Source organism: Haemorhous mexicanus, chromosome Z, assembly GCF_027477595.1.
Source record: "Haemorhous mexicanus isolate bHaeMex1 chromosome Z, bHaeMex1.pri, whole genome shotgun sequence".
Taxonomy (NCBI): domain Eukaryota; kingdom Metazoa; phylum Chordata; class Aves; order Passeriformes; family Fringillidae; genus Haemorhous; species Haemorhous mexicanus.
In genome coordinates this window covers 32889680-32910922 of record NC_082381.1, presented here as the reverse complement: position 1 = coordinate 32910922, position 21243 = coordinate 32889680, and the positions used below count along the sequence as shown (strand labels likewise).

At 38.2% G+C, this 21243-nt stretch overlaps 1 protein-coding gene across 1 annotated transcript in view; it reads right to left on the bottom strand.

Moving 5' to 3' along the window:
* SRFBP1 (serum response factor binding protein 1) overlaps positions 1-4096 on the bottom strand; it is a 67269-nt gene extending 63173 nt beyond the window's left edge. The window contains exon 1 of the mRNA XM_059873798.1: positions 3982-4096. Coding sequence (XP_059729781.1) covers positions 3982-4011 — 30 coding nt within the window. The 5' untranslated portion in view covers positions 4012-4096. The remainder of the gene's footprint in view (positions 1-3981) is intronic.
* Positions 4097-21243: the final 17147 nt, after the last annotated feature.

Sequence of the window (21243 nt, the reverse complement as noted above, 5' to 3'; positions counted from 1 at the left end):
TGAAAAAAACCCTAGAAATCTGTAGGGCTCCCATTCAACAGCTTCTGCTTCATACTGTTGTGTATTGCTGATCAACAAGGATAATTTTTCACATTAAACATGAGCTATCTCCCTTTAAACTTGATGATGATGTGCTGCCATCTAGCAAATGTTTCCAGAAAAGTTTAACTTTGGAAGCTATTCTGTGGCAAGACACCTGAAATTTCTTAGAAAGCTTTTTAAAAATAGGAAACATATTCAAGACAGCAAGAGGTTTTTAAAATTCTTCCTTCAGCCTGCAAGCCTGTAAGAGTAACCACAATTGGAGAATACCATTGGGCTTAATACAGACAAACCCTTCAAAAGTAAGACCATATACAGCAAATATGGAATGGCAAAACTGAAATTTTCATTCTATGACATATGCTTTCCTTTGTTTCAGTGAACGCAATGAGTAGAAAATGGTAAGAAATACTGCATTTTCCTCTTTCCCAAAAACTCTAGTCTTCACTGTTTCACTTTGTCCCAATTTTCTAGTATTTATTTCCTTTGCACCCACCCTCCCTCCTTCCCCCAGCCCATTGTTTTTTGGGCAGTAATCAAAAAGCAGCAATCCCATACCGTAACATGATGCCTGCATTACAATAAAACTGTGTTTCTTAACCCTTATCAATCTCAATTTTTCAGTCATGCAGGCACACTGAAACTGTACCATGCTATTTACCAGCAGCAAGATGGCTTCCTAAAATTACTGGATCTTGCTGACTGTGGGTTCTGACAAGACCTTACTTTATTGTTATTATCTAGGTATATATTCAATTAGATAAAGCTAATGAAAACATTTATACAATTTTGGCACACGTCCTGCTTGTTAACATGGAAATAGTGTGACGTTTTGAAGCACTTACACTGCTATTAACAACTTTTCATAAAAAGAGATATCAATGAAATGTCTAAACTAATTATTTGTGAATATGATTGGCTTCTTATTGTTTTCTGTCTTATTTTACCTTATCACAATAATTGCAATTTCCTTTTTCACCCTGGGTCCTTAATATTGTACAGCTACCTTAAATGTCTCATTCATCCAGTCACCTAAACAGTACAATATTTTCATTCTTTGCTCCCCATAGATCAGAACAGTTGGGACACTACTGCTCCATGGAGGTATTATTCTTCAAGCAAATTATAATTAAAAAACCCTAAAACCCAACAACTTTTGAGGTCTCCATTCCTTTCCAATTTCTCTGAAATTAGCCAATGACTTCAAAAAGCTCTCAGAAAGGACACAGACATCACAGTTCACTATTTGTCTCACTTCCTCAGAGCATTTTCTATATCATCATCATTAAATCATCATGCAATTAAATGTCCTCTAGTTTCAAAGCATATATACACCTCATGTAGCAGACACTGCAGAACAAGTAAGCTTTTTGAGACTTATAACTATTTGTTAGCAAACAAAAACCAGTAAATAATTAAAATAAAAGTCAAATAAAGGTCTCCAGTTTATCTCACTGAGAAACATTGGTCTTAAGAATACCTGCTCTTCCTGTAAACAAAAGGTGAATTGGTAAAAAAAAAATTGATATCTGTCTTCCTAGAATTCCTTAAGATTCTACCATTTGGCATGTCATGGTATTTTACATTAATTAATAAGTAGAAGACTTTGCTAGAATTAAAACCTGAAATATATATTATCACAGAATTTCATAGAATAGTTTGGGTTGAAAGTGACCTTAAAGACCACCTGGTTCCAACCTTGCTGCAATGGGAAGAGTCACCTCCCACTGGACCAGGTTGCTTGGAGTGCATCCAATCTGGCCTTAAATACTTCCAGAGACAGGGCATCCACATATGCACAGCCCAAAACACGCTAGTGCCTCACCACCCCCACAGCATAGAATTTCTTCTTAATATCCAATCTAAATCTACTCTCTTTCAATTTAAAGCCATTCCCTCTTATACTATCTCCACATGCCTTAGAGAAAAGTCTCTCTCCAGCTTTCTTGTAGACTCCCTTCAGATAGGATTCCTGTAAATCCAGCAAAGACAAACAAGTTTATCATCAGCTACACAAGGGTGACAAGGTTGTCTCTGCAACAAATACCATCATACCTACTGTAAATGGCCTAATGGGAAAAAAAAATATGATCCCTAGTATTGTCTGATTGTGGAAAGCTGAAGGTGCACAGAATAGAGCTGCTCCATAATTTGCTTTCCCTTAGCAAACTGGAAGAATACACAAGAAATATTATTTAATAGACTGCATTTTCAAAAGTTATTCCTTTAAACATGGTCCTAATAAAATTCCTCCATTTCATCTTTATTAGAGGAGGATATGATTTTTACTCTTTAAATGTATTCTCACAAGGGAATCTCTGTGACAAATACACAGAGGGTATATGTTATAGAGATATGAAATATCTACGTATTGGTAAATAATTTATTTTCCATTTTATAACTAAACACCATGGTCATGAATATAGCTCTGACACCTACAAAAGGACATATGCATAGAAATGGAAAACACCTTTTACTCTACTCACACTAGGTCTCATCCTACTCTAAGCCAGACTGACCTCCTGTTCCCTCTAGAACAGATGGCAACCAGGATTTCAGTCTCTGTCCTACCTTACATCTCAGATGGACCTATTATTACAGTGTGTCTACTTTTTGTAGAAACTGGTAAAAGCTACCCCCTCCAGAACTTTCAGTTTCCTCTCAGGAGAAAGTTATGTTTGAAGTAGTAGATGAAATGACATTCCTAGTGTCCTCACTGAAATCTTCCAATGTTTTGTGCAGAAACTTACTGTACTCTTCTTCTGAAGAGCTCCTCAGTCAAAGAATGCTCCCATTTTCATCCCTTGTTATATTAGCACTTTTGCGGTGAAAGACTGTGAAACATCACCCAGATGTGAATCAATCACAAGAAGTCCACACTACCACAATGAGTGAAATACCCTCTTCTTTCCTTGGGGATTTACAGGTATGTTTCAATGTCAAATCACTCATTTCTGACCTTACACTTCTTAACAGCAACAACCAAAAACTACTGAGTAAGCATCCTGATTCTATGCACTGTCATGCACTTTTCCTGATAAAGGGGCTACACTTCACTAAATTCTTGAAATCAACTTGCAAATTAACCCCTGTCCAAGTTACCATATGCCTAAAATAAAGTAATTTTTGTTCTGCTGATAACTGTAATCAAGCTGTTAGTTATGTAGGAATTCTGGAAGTGCACACTGCTAAGTGCAGGTGCTCATATCACACACGCTGAGCAGAACTGCCAGCTACCCTAAACTGATGGTGCAACACCTAAAATGAGGTTACTTTAGTTGTGTCAGGCTTACTGTGCACAATGATTTGCAAATATGTAACCAAAACCCGCCACAAGCGAAACACACATAACCGAATTCACACTATAAAGAAGACAAAAATACACTGAAATAAACATGAGACACCAAACTTCTTAGAGAACAGGAAGAAATTAGCTGTAGCCTATTAATTTTTCGTTTTCAATCCCTCCATGTCCAAAAGAATAAGGCAGTATCTTTGCCATCCAGGAGACAGGCAGATGGGGCTTTGGGGGGTCCGCCAGATCACCTGCAAAACTTCAGTGTGAACACAAACACAGCAGGACAGGCGTGATATAACGGCACTCAGGGACAGGACGTCGCACCGAGGCACACGTGTCGAAATCGCGTGGCACCCCCCCTAGAAGTAGCTTAACTTCGCCCGACAGATGTTTGTTTTCATCACAGCTGAGCTCCAGCACGATGGGATGCGCCTCCCCACGCCGAGGGGCGGCGGCAGTCACCTACGGTCTCCCCTACGGCTCCAGGCCGCCACGCCGGCTGCGGGGAGGGTCGGCCCCGAGCCGGCTCGCTCGCAGAGCGGTCCGCCGCCGCTGACCGCCGCCCGCCGCCCCGGCCCTTCCCCGGCCCAAGGCCCCCCGGCCCGCTCCCAGCGACACCCCGAGGCCGCGGGGGGTCTCACCTCGTTGTTGAGGTTCAGCACGGGAGCCATGGCGCCGCCAAGCCGCGCAGGCCGCTCCGAGCGCTCCGCACGCCGCCGCACGAACCGAAACCGCGCGCAGGCGCCGAGGCGCCGCGCCCGCCCCGCCCCGGAGCCCGGGTTCAAACCGGGGCCGAAGCGCCTTGATTGGGGCTGCGCTCGGGGCTCACGCAGGGGGCGGATCCCGAGCCCGGCCTACCCGAGGCGTCTGGGCCGTGCCTAAGCGAATCGCCTCGCTCCGGGTGAAAGCTAAAGTATCGCAGCGCGGCGTTGTGCCCGGCCTCGCCGGCTGGCCAGCTGCCTAGCGTGTTCCGTGTGATGTAGGTTTGTAAATCCTTAGACTGAAGTGGCCTCTGCCGCCACGACTTTTTGTAGTAGAAATATTGTGGGGTTTTTGCTTTTCCCGCCGTGTTGCTGCTGGGTGGAGCGCGTTGCTGGAGTAAGCTGCGGCCGCTGCCGTGGCTCTAGACTTTGCTCCATGCCCACCATGACAAAACAGCATCTGTTTTCAGAGTGCCTCGCAATTTTCAGGTTGAGTTTTCCGTTTGTGCAGAAGGAAGATTTAGGGCAGTGTAGAAACTATACGTCCTGAAGCTTTGGTTCTGTAAAATTTTATATGCATAACTAATTTTAAATAGCCGTGGTGAAGTGTGGTTGAGCATGTGTTTTGGACTGAGTGATGTCTCAGTCTGAAAATTTTGGCGAAGTTTTATCAGAACTTTCCTCATCATTGCCAGTTTCTTGTACTAGAAGGATTTGTTGATTTAAATTGCAACAAATATTCTTCTATTGAAACTTTTGCAAAACCCGTACTTAAATGTAAGCAAAGCTTAGTATGTTTTGATTTTTTTTTAATATATTTTTTACATTCCTGTTTATCTGCTGCAGTATTTAAAAAGAACAGAGGTCATATTTGAAAATACTTGGGGAAATTGATTTAAACAAACCAAGTTTTGTTTATATAAGAAATAAAAAACCCCAAAAATCAAACAAATAAAAAAACAAAAGCAAACAACCCAAAACAAACCAAAAACCTCTCCCAAAAAGTTTCAGGAAATTTACCAGCAATTAGCTGGCCCCTGGATGGCACTGTTGTGCCTAGAATTCTGCTTTGAAGTCTGAATGTTTAAACAAATACAACTGTTGTCAGCTGTCTCTGTAATACATTTTATCTGCAGGACCTAGCATTTGGATCTTGTTATATTTTAATATTTGATTTCTAACTGGTGCTTAGGCATCTCCTGTGAGTGAACTGCAACAAAATCACCCTTGACTGCGCTTTTTATCAAGCTTTGCATGCAAATGAGGTTAGCTCAAAGTAGTCCTTTCAAGGTGTAACTTTTGAGTTCCATTTAGGATGTTTCTGAAGGTGGTGCTGGATGTTCAGTAGCAGTCTAGGTGTCATCTGGATCAGTAAAGAGCCAACTGAAAATACTTTGAGCTCATCCTTTCATCTTGTGGTAAAGGAATTTTTTTCCAACAGGAGCTGAGTTTAATTTAAAGTGTATGTTTGTTTTGAGAGTGCTTTGAGTCTCACTGCAGATGAGGGGTGTTTACCCCAGCTGGTGCTTCACAAAAGTTCTGACTTGGACTATTATATCCCATTTAGCAAAAGTCAGGCAATCGTCAGAGAGTGAACTTTTCTTTGTAGTACCACCAGTGTCAGGCAGCTACAGTGATCTGTGCGAGGAGGAGCTGAATCTGACTCTGAGAACAGATTAGTACTGAATGTGATAGACACCATGTTTAAGAATTAGTGGATATAATCTTACATCTTGTGTTTGTGTTTGTTTGTGTGACCGTAAAATTGGATGCAAAAAAAATCCAGAAGGAAAGGTCTTCCAAGGAAAAGAAAGAGCTCCTTCCTTTTGTCTTGGTATTTCATGCAAAACTAATCCTTACATATGCCAGTTTTAGGTTCCATTGTGCATCTTAGCAAAGAGAAAGACAAAAGCAGGAGCAGGGAGCCAGCTGCGGTTCTGTGAATCCAACCAGTGCCAGCCTGGTCTCACATCAATTAGAGTTGTTCTATCTGTGTAGCCTATTGGGTCATAACTTCAATTTTCCTTTCCATTTCCTCTGAACACTGAAATAACTTGCTTTGAAAGTTTCTTGTAGGCCCTGATGACACACTTCTGGCCCTTCTTCATCCAACAATTTTGTTTTCTTCTGACTTAGTTAGTCATTGCTGAAAATAAGTGCTTTATTTCTTTCTCCCTTTTTAAACCTCAGTGGTCATCCAGAGTTAAGAATCTTTGTGCCTCATAGCTTCCTCTTCAGCCCTTTGTCATACTATTTTTGACTTAAATCTTGACTAAGTCAAGATTTTCTTGTCAGCTTGTCACAGTCAGGATGCTTTGAGGCATTGCCCCATATAACACTTTTGTACTTTGATGTTCATTCTGACATTTCTTCCTGTGGTGTCAGTATTTCACTCCAATATTTTGGCACGTATCTTCGGTGTTGGAATGCAGTTTTCTGAACTATTTTCTCTCCTTTGTGAACAACTGTCTGTGTTTGCACGTTGCAGGGCAGCATGTATTTATGGGCTGCTCATACAGAGAGCAGCTGAGGACACTTGGTTTGTTCAGCCTGGAGAAGAGGAGACTGAGGGCAGACCTCACTGCAGGTACAACTTCTTCCTGAGGGGAAGAGGAGGGGCAGACACTCATCTCTCCTCCCTGGTGACAGTAACAGGAGCCAAGGGAATGGCCTGAAGTTGTGTCAGGGAAGGTTTAGGTTGACATTAGAAAAGGGTTTTTTACCCAGAGGGTGACTGAACAGGCTCCCCAGGAAAGTGGTCTCAGCACCAGCCTGACAGAGCTCAAGAAGTGTTTGGACAATGCTCTAAAGATGTGGAGTGATTCTTGGGGCTTTCTGTGCAAGGCCAGGAGCTGGACTTGAGTGATCCTGATGGGTCCCTTCCAACTCAGGGTATTCTACAATTCTGTATTTCTATTTGGAGGATGTAAGATGTTGCAGAACAATACAGGGGAGTTGAAATGAAAAACTATTTAAAGAAATAGAGATTTATAGCTGTGTCCTATTTCTTTCCCTTTATCTTGGCACTCTCCAGGTTCATGTGATGCGGTAGCAGCTGTGTAGACCATCTTGTAGTTACAACTGGCCTTGATCCCAGAAGCCGTGCATAAAAGTTATATTTTTGGAATACTTACTGCAATACGTGGTTATTGCAGACCCAGGCATTTGTATGCTCAGTACAGATGTAATGAAATATGTATGAAGTTTGTTTTGTGTTGAAAATAACAACAGGTAAATTTTAGAATTTTCAATTAATCTTTTATGTTTTGTGAATTGAATTTAAACTTTAAGAAGTTTCATAGAAAGAAGTGCCTTCGTAGAAAGAAGTAGTTAACATTACTAGGCACTGAGGACAACAAAACCAGAAGGTTTTCTGCACCTTGGTGTTTCCTATAGCTTGTGCTTTGACTTTTGCCGGAGGAGTTTCTTTTTACTTATACCAAGACATCTGTTCTGGGCTTGCTCCCTTTCTTTTCATCATGACAATTTAAAGATGTGGACACTCATTAAAATGAGTTGCCTCCCCCTAATTTCAACCAACCGCTTTCCAGCTACAAGGAACAAATATTAGTAGATATAAGTTAAAAAATATCAATTACTAACAGGCAAAACAGCAACAGCAAAAAACCCCGACACCAACTAGTAAATAATCACTTAACACAAAATTGCTAAATCTCAGGAGCCCCATTGGAACAAGGAGACTCCCAAAATGGTGGGAACTGCCCCCTCCCAAGATGGCAGCCCCTGCTGCTGACTGCGTGTAGGGACACAAAGGGAAAATTATGCCAGCCTCTTTCCCAAGATAGGAATTTTTATTTACATAGGGAAATTATTGAAAAAATATACAGTAACAAATTCCTTCATCCTCTATAAACAGGTTCTATGAAATTAGTTGTTTTGACTTCTAAGATAGAATAGAAAAATTTGTTCTTAGTATTGCAGGTGTTTTCCTTATTATTTTCTTCACTTTTGAGTCTTCATACACACAAAAGACATGAGTCTTCATGTGTTACTGTCCTTATGTACACATAAGAGCACACACTTTGGTGAAACTCACTATATTTACATCATAAATGATCATATCCCTCTGTTAATAAGAAAGCAGAACTAACATTGAAATTCCTTCCTGCTTAAAATCCATTCAACTTTGAGAATTTAAATTTAAAAAAAAATCTGAATTTAATAATTATTTTAATGTGTATGAAAACAGAGCTTAGAAAGAAGATTTTGTGGTGAACTTCCACCTGGGATATTAAGTTTAAATGTGTAAAGCACATTGTTTTCTTCTACAATCCATCATAAATGCATTATTTAATAATTTTTATATCCTACAGTTTTCTTTTTTAAGAAGCAGTTCCACCAGTTCAGCTGGCTATTTCAATTGCTTGTTGTGTGAGGCCAAAATTTTCTATTATTACACACAGGTAAAGTATTAAGTAAAAAATGGAATCCTAATGTCTGTTAGATTCCTGAATTATTACTATAAATTAAAAAAAAAAAAGAATCCCATGAAAGTGTCATGGGTAACTCAAAACATTCCATATCCAGAAATTGTTACAGCCTGGTTGGTGGGTTTGGAGTAGAAAAAAGCAACTCTATGTTTGAGTCCAGCAATGACTGCTGAATTTATGATAGCAGAAAAGACTACTCAAAGACAAGATTCAGGTGGAGAAAAAGACAAAAGACCAAGCTCTCTCTGATCCCTTGCAGGAGGAACACTTGAAAATAAACTGCAGAAGCACTCTGAAGAGATCCCATGAGCACAAGACGGACAGTGGGTCTTTGTCATGGTGCTCAAACAAGAGATGTACTAGGAAAGATGAGAATGAAGTGAGTCTGACTCATTCACAGAGAGAGGTTGTTCAAATTCACAGTAAGAGATGCACAGGGAGTGCACATCTGTGGTGTCTACAGTTAGAGCTACAGTACAGTAGGATGAGTCCTTGTACCAAGTCCCTGAAAAGGAATTTGGAAGTGAGTGGTGGAGCTTAGAAATGGATTGGGGAAGGGGTATATGGGATAGTACTGGAGTGACTGATGGGTTTAATGGGACTGTCTGCTGCCTGTATGGCAAAGTAAAAGCTGCAGAGAATGAGAGGGCAAGAAGGGGAAAAATTTTAGTACAAAAGTTTCAGTAAGTGGGATCAGGAGTATCATGGAATCATTACTACTAATGGTGATGTATGACCAGACAAGTAGAGTAGAAACTTCTTGGCTAAAGTGGAAGAGAATTTCACATCCATAGAATAATTTTATGAAAATGTGAAAATGTAAAGCAAAGTATCATTTAATTTTACTCTGACAATTCAGAGATTATTTTGTTCCAGAATTTAGATTTGGTCAGCATAAATTTTTTGTATAGAAAAGTCTGAAGGCCAAAATTTGTCACATCCAGTGTTAGACTTTTAAACAGGATGCTTTGTCAGGCAGGAGTCAAAACAGGATTATTTGTTACTTCCATTCCCTTCAGAGTGAGACACAGGGATACTTTCAGAGAGCACTTAAGGCTTATCTCAGGCTTATCTTGCTGAGAGTAACAAGTCTAGGGTGGCTAGATTCTTGATCTAAGTTCCTCAATTAAAAATTTGTTAGATAGGATGAAACTTAGCATGGGTGTCATTGTAGGTGTGATGAAAAACTCAGAAATACAGAAGGAGAGTAACTGGTAGTTACAGTCTGCCTAAGTCTGAAAGCATAAACAGATGTGATTTACTCCAGACACAACATGGGGATTCTTGAGTGCCCCCTGAGGTAGTTAAAAGCCTTTGAGTCAGTGCCATGTTTCATCAGGTTCACAGACAAAATCAGCTGGGGAATTGAGTCTCAGGGCATATTCCAGTGGGCACCTGACTGATCAAGATTGTTCTCTATTTTCTTTTCCTTTTGGAACTGATCTGGGAGTCAAGTCTGAAGTTGAACAGAATTTGGATAGGATTCCTCCCTCAGGAGTCCGGTCCAAAGCACTCCTCAAACTCCATAGATCAGAAGGTGACCTGTGAAACTTCCTTGCTTCTAAAACAAAGCTTTTGTTTGGTAAATCAAATGATTAAAGTATAAAGAGTACTACTTTGAAAATTGTATGTTTACACAGTACTGTTAAGTGGTCATTAATGAGACTCATGGTTCAGTGTTGATACTAAAAGTTTTGATATATGAGAAAGATAAAAGACATACAAGAACAAATTTTAACAATGTTAAGTTCTCTGAATTTCTTTCAGGCTAATAGTTAACAGTTGTTTTTACCAGAATGTGCAAAGGATTGTGGCATTTTAACCTGAGGGTTTTTTTAAGGCATTGTTTCGTTATATCCCATTCTTAAAGTAAACTGATTTTTTCTAGAAAAAGATTCATGTTTTGTCTCCATGAAAATCAGCAAAATGTAAACAAAAGCTTGGAATGCACTGTAAGTTTTCTTAAAGTGATTAGTTATACTCAGTAGTTCTTGGAACATGCAAATTTCCTGTCACTGATCTTCTGACTTTAAGACAGCTGCTGTCACTTAGGTTATGAGCATAATCACAGAACTAATGGAAGTTCTAAGAGGTTTGGGTAGCCAAGAACACGAGCAAGCGCTGCAATATGAGGTGCATAATGCATTTTACGATCTCATGTACATTTCAAGCACTGCCCTTATATATTTTCACTTGACCATCTGTTACATCTTTGAATAGGAAAGTACATTACTGGCCAATTTCAGGATACGTTTAATCTAAGATAGATTGTAGCAACTTGAGAGAAGAAGGTTCTACTTACAAGCATGTGAGTCCAGTCAATGAGTATTCATTTGTAGTATCAAGTTCTCAAGGAAAGCTTCATCATTTCTTTCATCAAAATGAGCAAAAAGTTAGAACAATTTTCAATAATTTGTCTTCAATATGTAATTTATGAAATAGTCTGATTTTTGTTTTATGCAATTTATAGGAACATAAAAGCTGGGAGACTTTATGCTTTAAAGCTGGACAATACACAAACACAACAAGTATTTTCTTATTTCTTTTTGTGTGTGTGTGTTCCTGGCTTAGAACTGGTTTACAATTAGTCTTAGAAAGCTAATGTTAATACCTAAACATAATTTTGTGATGTAAGTTTGAGAGTAAGAGTCTGGTGAAAATTCTGACTAATGAATCTGTAGCTGTGGCACCATTAGCAGAATTGCATTTCAAGGTTTTTAAAAGTGTAGTTGAGAAATACAGATGAAAAATTAATGAGTCTTTTTAATTTACAAGGTTGTTGAACCAGCACAAACAGTAAAAAGTGTTTCATTTAAAAGCACTTGGTGTCATTGCAAGAGAGTACATTATGTGATATACTCAGAGTTTATGTAACATATGATCCTTTGGCAAAGATTAAACATACTGAGCTTTCAAGCCACAAAATGATGGAGAAAATCTGGTGTCTTTCCAATGTCAAAGCTGTTGTTGAATGTTTGCTTTGAAATCACTAAAAACAAGATAATTTTCTGAATTCTGAAAGCTTGAGGCTGACATGGTGGAAAGCAACTTGGCAGGAAAACACCTTGGTGTTCTGGTGGGCACTAGTTGACCATGAGCCAGAAAGGCACCCTCATATCAAAGAAGGCTGGAGGTCTCCTGGGTTACATTAGGAATGACATTGCCTGCTGGTAGGTTGAGGGTAGTGTTTCTTCCCCTCTGTCACGTGTGAGACACATCTGAAACTGTCAGTCCAGCTCTAGGCTTCCCAGTGCAAGAAATACATGGACATCCTGGATCGAGTCAAGTGGAGGATGACTACAGGATCGTATCTTCAAAGAGCATGCAAGAGACTAGGACTGCTCAGCCTTGAGAAAGCTCAGGGGGGTTTTACCAATGAATATAACTATGTGATGAATGTAGTGATGCCTACTTGATATGACAAGAGGCAGCAGATGCAAACTGATAACAATATCAAAACCCCGTGTATAAGTAAGTTTTTGGTGTTTATTATTCTATATTGAAACAGGCAAGTGATGGGAAGAAGAATCGGCCGTTCCTAACTGATCAATGTTTATATCTCAGTTCTTTAGGTTTTTTGAGCAATTTTGTCATATCTTGAGGGAACACATCAGGGGTAGAATCTTGTATTTTGGTCAGAAGAACATTGCTGGAGTGATGGAAAGATGTTAGCCAGCAGACTTGCATGATTTGAGCAAAAGAGCACTCCCTCTTTTATGGTTTTTTTTTTTTTTTTGGTTGGTTGGTTGTTTTTTTCCTGATGTGATTTTGTAGGAAGGTGGAGTTTGTTTTTTGTAGCAAGTGAGTAATATGCTAGAACACGTAAGACTTAAGGATGTTGTTACTGTATAAATATACTAGGCACCTGCGATGGTTTTCTTCACAGTCTCCAAATCAGGCCTCCTTCTCAGTCCACTGAAAACTATTCTGAATAGAGATTCCACCATACAGATTGTCAGGGACTTCATGGTTTTTCTTCCCGTCTCTTTTTTCAAATTGCCTGCATTGTATACATCGGTTCTTGTTTCCAACTTGGTCTAACTTCCATTTCTGAAATAAAAGCCTGTCTTAGAGGCATAAGCTGTAAAACACAGTAGGAGAGTAATTGTGTCTGTTGGCTTGGATTCTTTAATTTTTCTTGCATTTCATTGACACTTCTAATAAGCACTCCAGCAATTTTGTGAACCTCTGTATTTTAATTTATTATAACTGTAGGAAGAATATTTTAATTTCTTCTTTCCTTTTTTTCTTGATATTTTTAGCATTAGCAAATTTTTTAAGCTTGCTAATAAAACATTAGTAGGGTTTTTTCAGGGCTTTGATATTTGTGTGTGTGTGTGTGTGCGCGCGCGCACATGTGTTGTGGATCTGTGACTTTGCTTTGATACTGCATGAGAGAATAAATAGAAAAGTCTTTTGCACGTCTGAGAGAAATTTAGAGGAATTCATTCACAAGGGCTTCCATAGGACTACTGCAGCAGCCTCTACATGGCTGAGTTAGTGCAGACACAGCTCTTCACAGATTTTGCTTCTTTCAAAGCAAATAGAGCAGGAGAGGAGCTTAGTGAATAACCTGGCTTTTCTGTTGCATCTACTGCAATAGAAAACTCTCAGTGGTGTTGACAACAGTGTCAGGCAATGTTTCAGTCACAATATTTTTGGTGTTTATTAGTTTTGTAAATTTGTATGTGAGTTCTTCTGAAAATGGTCACCAGAAGTGAATATTCATAAGTGAGAGGCAGTTGGGGTGGTTACTTCTCTGAATAAATAGCAGTTATTTTAGGAAGAAATGCATTTACATAGAGAACTTTTCAAGTTCTCTGCCATTGAATGTACAATGTCTCTGCAACCCTTAATAATATCTTGATCAATACCTGATTGTAATTCTTCCATTCAGAGAATCATACCTGGAAAATAACAAATGTATTCATGATGTTTCAATCAGAAAGAAGCCTGTTTAAAGTGAAATTTTCAACTGAATATATGAGTAAGGAATTCTGTGAAATGATTCTCGCCATCTGATTTCTTGATGTCGAATGATGAATACCCATCTCTGGAAAAATTTCAGAGAGGAGGACTGTCATAAAATATATGCTAAGAACATCTTTTAAGACTGATTAGGCTTGGTTTGCTCAAAATTCTTGCTCAAATTTCTATCAAGCAAGGAAATAAATTTGGTTTATGCTTTTAGCTTTGTGGCTCATCTACTGCATTAGCAACATTTTAGTCTTTGGTTTCCAAGGGACAGGTTATGTCAGTAGTTCTGATTTCTCATTCATTTTGTTGGTAGGTGAAAGACCTGACATTTGTGCAGTGCAGTAGTTTTGGAAGGCAGATAGAAAGTTGATAACTCAACCTCCTTAAGACTTCTCTGCACAACTTCTGGGGGTTAATTAGTGGTAATGGATTCTGTTTTTACTCCTTGCCCTGATGTGGGAGCTCCTTGGGAAAAAAGAGAGGTCAGGATAGTCATTAGCCACTGAATTCTTTTCTGCAGTTGCTGGCAGCAGGCTATTAGGATGCTTAAATTTATGTGAAGGTCAAAAAAGCCAATTGAAGGGCTGCTGGATGTCCGAAACTGACAAAAATTCCTTGCTGAGCATAGCCAACTGAACCAGAAAATCTAGGCTGAAATCATATTGGAAATCTTCAGTGCAAAAGCACCTTTGTGCATAGGCTTCACACATAAAAAGTTTGGCTTCAGCTCATGTAAATAATTCATTCACTTGGCCATATAATTTTTTTATCAGTTAAATTCAAGTATCTCATTAAAGCTCAAAAATAAAGATTAGAGTCAAGTTGAGGGGTTTGGGATGGGCACAGGGTTAGTCTTGTTATAATGATCTGACCAATGGGGATTTTTCTACCCCCACAAGGAGATACTTTCAGAGATGGTGAGGTCTTTTATGAACCCATTAAAATGAAAAATTGGAGAAAAAGACCAGAAGCCAATTTCCACACTGCTTTTTGAATGTTTATATAGTCCTTAAAGTAATACGTGGGCATCCACAAACTGTGCAAGTACAACAAGAGAAATTAGGACATTCACCGTGTACACACAGCCTGAAGAGCATTCTCTGAATATTTATTTTTGTACTCTGGTGTCAAACCAGAAACCTGAAGGAGAAGTTCAGAATTACCTGGTTGTATATTTAAATAATTTTCCACTTACATTTAAACCAACTTTCCTATTGTGTTGAACAACACTGGGAAGAACACCTAGAAAAGAAAAATTTTCCTCCTACACTTTTCTTTCTATTATTTTCTGACAGTTTGGGGTAAAGTTATTGATAAATTATGACTTCTTTATTAAAAGAAGTTTCTCTGCAGTATTTGTTTCACTGTATTGATTTTGTACAAGATGTCTGAATGGATAAAAATCCCCATTTCTTCCATGTGTGATGCTTTGGATGATTCTGTTATTGACTCATAAGATGTGTGCTCTACCTGAGAACCCTGATTTGGGTTGTGTATGGATTATGCTTGTAATATAATTTCTAAGAGACAAATTATCATTTTCTGATTTTCTAAAGTTCAGGTTATTTTCAGCAGGTTTCTGTCTGCATCCTAAATATTAGAGAAAGAAAGTGTGTTCTTTATAGACAAAAAGGTACTGCTGGTCATGCATAATTAATGTTAATGACATTAATATTACAGTAATTTGAATATTTTCCTTGACTCTGTTATAGCAACTTAATTTTAAATGTGACTGTGCGTTAGGAGTTGTGTGTTCTCTTGGCTGGTTCTCACAGATCTTGTGTATGAACTTCTAAGATCTTCTATGAATTGCTTTGCTTTCTGAAGTTATAGAGATTTGCTGCAGGAAAAGTGAGTACAGCAAGCTCAAGAGTTCAGGCTATGGTATTCTCTGTGTTGTAGACTTTTATTGTGAAATAGCTTTTCTTGTGTCTATAGTAAAGGATAAAATAGAAATAGGCCCAGCTGCTTTGTTTCAAGTAACTTATACAATCTCTTCTCTCTTAATTTCTGAATTCCAGCTTCTATTCTTATGGTTTATGTCTCTGAAATAAGTAAGTTTACCCAATGGAGTTTGGGTTTTTTGATAGCTCTGGGTTGGCTACTGCTGAACTTTTTACTAAATACTTTAATAAAATTTATCCCCACAGCAGATCATTTAGACCCTCTTTAACTAAACCTCTTTAATTGTTATGTTTTTCAGTTAAATGGCAGGAAGTGTTATGTGCATATGCAATGAATTGAGGAATGACTGTTCTGGCAGAAGATGTCAGTACTTCTCCTGATAGTCTAAAAGATGAAGAAGTGCACAAATCTTGCAAAACATTAGATTATCTGGCTTGCAGGGAGCCTATATGCAGTTCAGGATAATGCATGTAAGTGAGGAATTCTTTCAGTTTGTTGTTGGCTATTATAACTGGGAGGTCCAAAACCCACTAACATTTACTTGCATGAATGTTCAGGTGCATTTTGTAGCATACTTTTAGGTATATGTTAACCAAATGGATTTTCATTCTGCTTAAGTCAGGAGAGAGAAAATAGTTTATAGAAATTTTAATGTAATACTGACTAAATTCTGTCAGTTTTATGAATACAAGTCCACGCAAGTACTTGCTAAATTATGGTGGGCAGATTTTAAGTAATTTATGTGATGTGTGCAATTCCAGATAATAATCTATGAATAAAGTTAGGCACATAAAACAGGTGGTGGGATGCACCACATGCATGAGAACAGGAGGTGTTTTCTTTCTCTAAGTAAGAGTGAAAATGTAATCATATTTGTAACTTTATGTCATGCAACTACTAATTAAGGTGGATATGAAAGAAGTTCAGCTTTTAATATCACCAAGCAATGCCTTCAGACATCACTCAACAGTCAGATCTAATCATGTAATTTCAGCTATTTTTACAAATTTTGCTCACTAATCCATAAACAGCCAGTCTTCTACCATCATAACCTAGAAGCACTTTTGGGAAGCAAATGTTCACTGATTAAAGGAAACTTCAAGGTGTTTATAAGCATGTGCGTCCTATCTTTTGTTCTATTGATGCCAATATTCTTCTATTTGTAAGAAAGAAAAGGAAAACTACTCTTGTAGTTATTAAACAACTTTTCACTGCTAAAAGGGACAGCTTTCTAAAAGTTCACACTAATTTTTCTGAAAGTTCACACTGTTTAATGGTAATTTTTTTGTCTACTTGACAGAAGATGCAATGTGCAGAGATGTTCATGTTGAGAGAGACCTTTTTCTCGATTACAAAACTCTTAGCATAGTCTTGCCATACATGCTCTGAGGTCCTCATTGGAGACTTTTCTGTGTACATCTGTTCATAGAAGTGGTGTATGAATGTCCTGACTTAGGTCAGTCTGCAATGCAACTTTTGAAATATAATAGGATTTCAGTTTAGTCTTCATGGTCATAAAATTATTTATGTTGTAGTATTATACTTACTCTACAGGTACCAACCCCATGATAGTCACAAAAGTTCCCCCTGGAGCTGCTGGAAAGTTAGCATTTCATTGCTAACTCTCATTTCTATAATGTTTTTGCCTTTGAATTTAATTTCAGAATAATTTGTTGTCTAATATTTAAAAAATCATATTACCAAGCTCTGTATTGTTAGGTTAGAATTTAGTTATGTAAAAAATAAAAAAAATTTATTAATAAATAGTTTTTAAATATTAAATGCTGTTTTCAGATACTTTGTACTCAATGAGGTTACTTTTAAAAGCTGAGGTATTATTAGTCTCCATCACTGTACTGATATATGTGTTGTTGCAATATATTCTTATATTTCTAATTTCTATATATTCCTATATTCCTGGAGTATTCCTCAATGAAGCTGAAGCAAATGGCTGTTGGTGCATTGAGTATTGTTTCAAGATTTGCTTCTAACATCTGTTTCTCATTTGAGCTTTCTGTACTCCTTTATTTTCCTGCCCTGTCTGGGCCTCACTGTGAAATAGAGCTGCCAAAAGGAAAAAGAAAGAAAAAAGAAGTTTTGGGTCCCTTGAAACTCTGGTCAGGCAGCAATGTTCTGCAATATTTTCTTTTTACACCATCTGACATAAGAACATACGCTCTCTCTTATTCTGTGTTTTTTCTCGCAGGAAAAACTCTAGCCAACTTTATGACAGAAGAAAAGAAGCAAGAAAGGCTGATACATGACTCCAGGTTCCAGAAGATGTTTTAGACATTGTGGTCTGCAAATAGATCTACCAGTCTATTGATCTGGACTAAGTCATCCTTCAAAGGAAAATAATTTATCAGGACTCAGTGGGCAATAGTCCTTCTGAGAGCACTCACCTTGAAGAGCCAAGATATTTCAGAGACTTGTGTTGTTAATGTGTGTTTTAGGGTTGCTTAAAGAATCATTGGCAAAGGTACTGCAAAAGCAGGGCTTGTGTAAAAGCTAAAGCATAATAAGTTCATTGCTCAGGTTTACCGTGCAACTTACTAGATGGTTAAAGCACACAGAGAAAAAGCAAACAAAAATCTAAAGCCATTCAATCTGCAACCAAAATCAACCCCAGAATTATCTATGACAAGGCTTGGGGGCTGTGGGAGGAGGAGGAGAGGAAAAAAAATGGTTGGAAAGTATAAGGGTCATAAGGGAAAAGGAATAAAGAAGGACTGGTGCCCCCTGAGTTTAGGTTTAAACCTAAACTTAAGAGCAGTTAGTCTATAGCTCAAGTTAAACAATTGAACAATTCATACAGAATTTATGGTAGCACGACAGTAACTCACAGGCCTAATTTACTTACAAGTCTAAAATACTTAATCCGGGAGAACAACATTCCCAGTACATTTGCTGTGGCATATTCATGTTAGCATGCACACAGATGTCAAGGGGTGCAGGTCAGATAGACACCTCTGAAAAAATTCCATTTCAGTGAAGTACTTGTGTCAGATGCTTTTGCATCTTCTCAGCAGGCAAAGGGTTGAGTCTGGAGGAGGAGATGTGTCAGCATCAGTGTTGTTCAGTGATCCTCCAAGTACAGCAGGCCAGAGAGTTCACTGCCTCTGAGAGGCTGTGCTCAGAGAGAAGAGCTGGTCACAGCTGCTGCAGTCCAGGAGAGCTCCAAGGGTCTCACTTTGGACAATGGTTTATAGGGTTACAACAGAGTGAGCCTTGATCATAATGATTTCTCATCCTGGCTGCGATTCGGGTAGGTAACTTTCTTCAATAAGTGTAATTTCCCTTGGGCAGTTTTTCAGGCTTGAAAAATAAATTTCCAACACTGTTTGTTGAAAACCGGCAGCTTGTTGGACAGCACTAGTTCCTGGGAACAGTTTTTCTGACAAGCTCAAGAAAACCTGAGCCCAGGTACTGTTCTTCAAGGCTGAGACCTAATGAACATTTCTCAGGCATGGTTTGGCCTGAGCAGGGCAGGGCATGCACCACCACAAGTTGTCACAACATTGCACTCTGCTTGAGTTGGGCCAGGTTTCCCTGGATGAAAACTTGCAGTACTACCCAAATCTCACTTCAAGACAGGTCTGGTGGAGACATTTTAACAACACGTGAAGGAAATTTAGTGAAATGTATATATTTTAAGTAGACAAGTATTTTCAGAAAATTCATTTACATATATATGGGCTGTGAGAATAAAATTGTATGGGATATTTTTGTAAAAGATGGAAAAGTTTTCTTAGAATTCTGAGAAACAGTAATTTTTCTAGAGCACATTAGCAATGACTCATGAGATGCAACAAAAAGGAACTCTGACAAAATTTCTTTGTCACTTGGAATGCACTTAGATGATAGCAAAGATGGTGCATTTGCAGCATGGTTCAACACTGAAAGTGAAATCTGCTAGGAGGTAAAATGCTATATAGTATGGTAAAGGGAGATTGGCAGAGGCTAAAATCTGGTTTGCTTTTTTTTTTTTTTTGGTGGGTTAGTGTATGATGGCATTTCATGATAGTGTTCCAGTAGTTGACAAGGGACGAAAAGACTGTGTTTTATGGTCTTCTCTGCTTTCCAGTTTCTTCTGTGATGAATTCAGATTTTTCAATCATATAGCCAGGTCAAAGAGAGAGAAGTTCACATTGGATTGTGGGACATGGTACTAGAAGAGCCTTGGCTGAAATGGATGCCTGAAATAAAATTTCCATAGTGCAGTGTAGGGCCTGGGAAATGATACTTAACCTTTTTTTGTGTCAAAAGGATGTTTCCTTTTGGTGCATTATAAGATATATGAGTCAGAGAGATTCACAATGAAATATTTGATTTTGACTTTACATAAGGAAAACAGTTTTCCTCTGGAAAATTCACAATGAGCTTTAGTATTAATATTAGTTAAGTAACTGTTTATTCACTAAACATGTGGAACTGTGCTAGCTCTAGTAAATTCCTTTTTATTTTGTATCCAAGAGCCTTCAGGAACACAAATATTTCAGTAGAAACCAGTGATCTAGCATGAGTTTTGTTCTTTCTAGTTAAAATTAATAAGGAACTTGTAAAGACTAGATAAAATTTTTGTCATTGATATGTTTGTATTACAAGCGCTGTGAGGAGTTACACTGAATGGAAAAGAATATCGCATGTCAACCGTAAATGAACAAAAATCAATGAAGCCAGACTTTCCTTTTCCCTCTGCTCACACTCCTTACATACAGGATCCAGTTGTTCCAAATTTTGATCTTGAAGCATTTATAGACATAATTTTCTCATCAATTACTTAATTTGGAAATGTTTTAAAACTAGAACAAACTAGAAACTTATGTTCTCAGGCAATAATTCAATTCTGAGCTGTTATTCAGTCAGTTCCATAGATGACATCTCCCTAGTTTCACTCTCAAATGTGGATTGATTTATTACCTTCATACTTTGCAACTTTGTTGTCACAATTCTGTCTTGGAAGCCAGACAATACTCCCTTGTGGAGAGGTATACCAGTTGTATATTAAAAGTCATCTGCATAGTTTGAAAACAATAGCAGAAAAGGTTAAAAGATTTTAGTAGTCAATAATCCTATGTTACTTCCATAAATAGAGAAAAGGCTGTCGATGGCACATAGGGCCTTCTCAATTTCTGCTCAGAGAAGCAGAGAACTTAAGTGATACTTCAAAATGTGTTGGAAATAGGAGAGGTCCATACTTAAATATTTGCAGACATGAACCAGGAAGGAAAAGTGGTCATGCTGACATCATAGTTCTTATAGACTGCTCCATGTAAAAGAATAATGTTGTGTATTTCATTGCCTTATGAAAAACACTTCATTACTCTTAATAGTGCTGAAGAATAAAGCACCACAAATACTTTTTGAGGCTTCTAGGTAGTTATTATCATCATTTTTAAATGCAAAAAACATCCCAAGGTTATTAACAGCCTGAGACTGAGCTAGGGAAAGGACTAAAAATTCTTGAATTCCTTTGACTTAACCAGATGACCTTTTCAAGACCATGTGTCCTATTTCTGGGTGTTTTCTTAATACACAGCGGAAGAAAGAAAAGGATTTGTTTGGTATCCATTACTTCAAACTTTTCCTGTTAAGTCTGAATCTCCTGAAGGTAATGTGGGGGCTGACATGTTTATCCTGTGTTCCCGGATGAACATCAGGAGAAAAACACTGGTGAAGAAATATTAAAAGGGCTTTTAATAAGAACTTGCTTCAAAAGTTCAGGTTTCGGTAGCTCTTGTGAATCAAAGTAGCAATGTGATCAAAGACACCACAGATTCTAAACAAGCAGCATGTGCAATTGAGCCTCCTGTTATGTGTGCAGGAAATTCCTTGCTCAGTGCTGTTAAGTGTAATGTTACAAAACTTA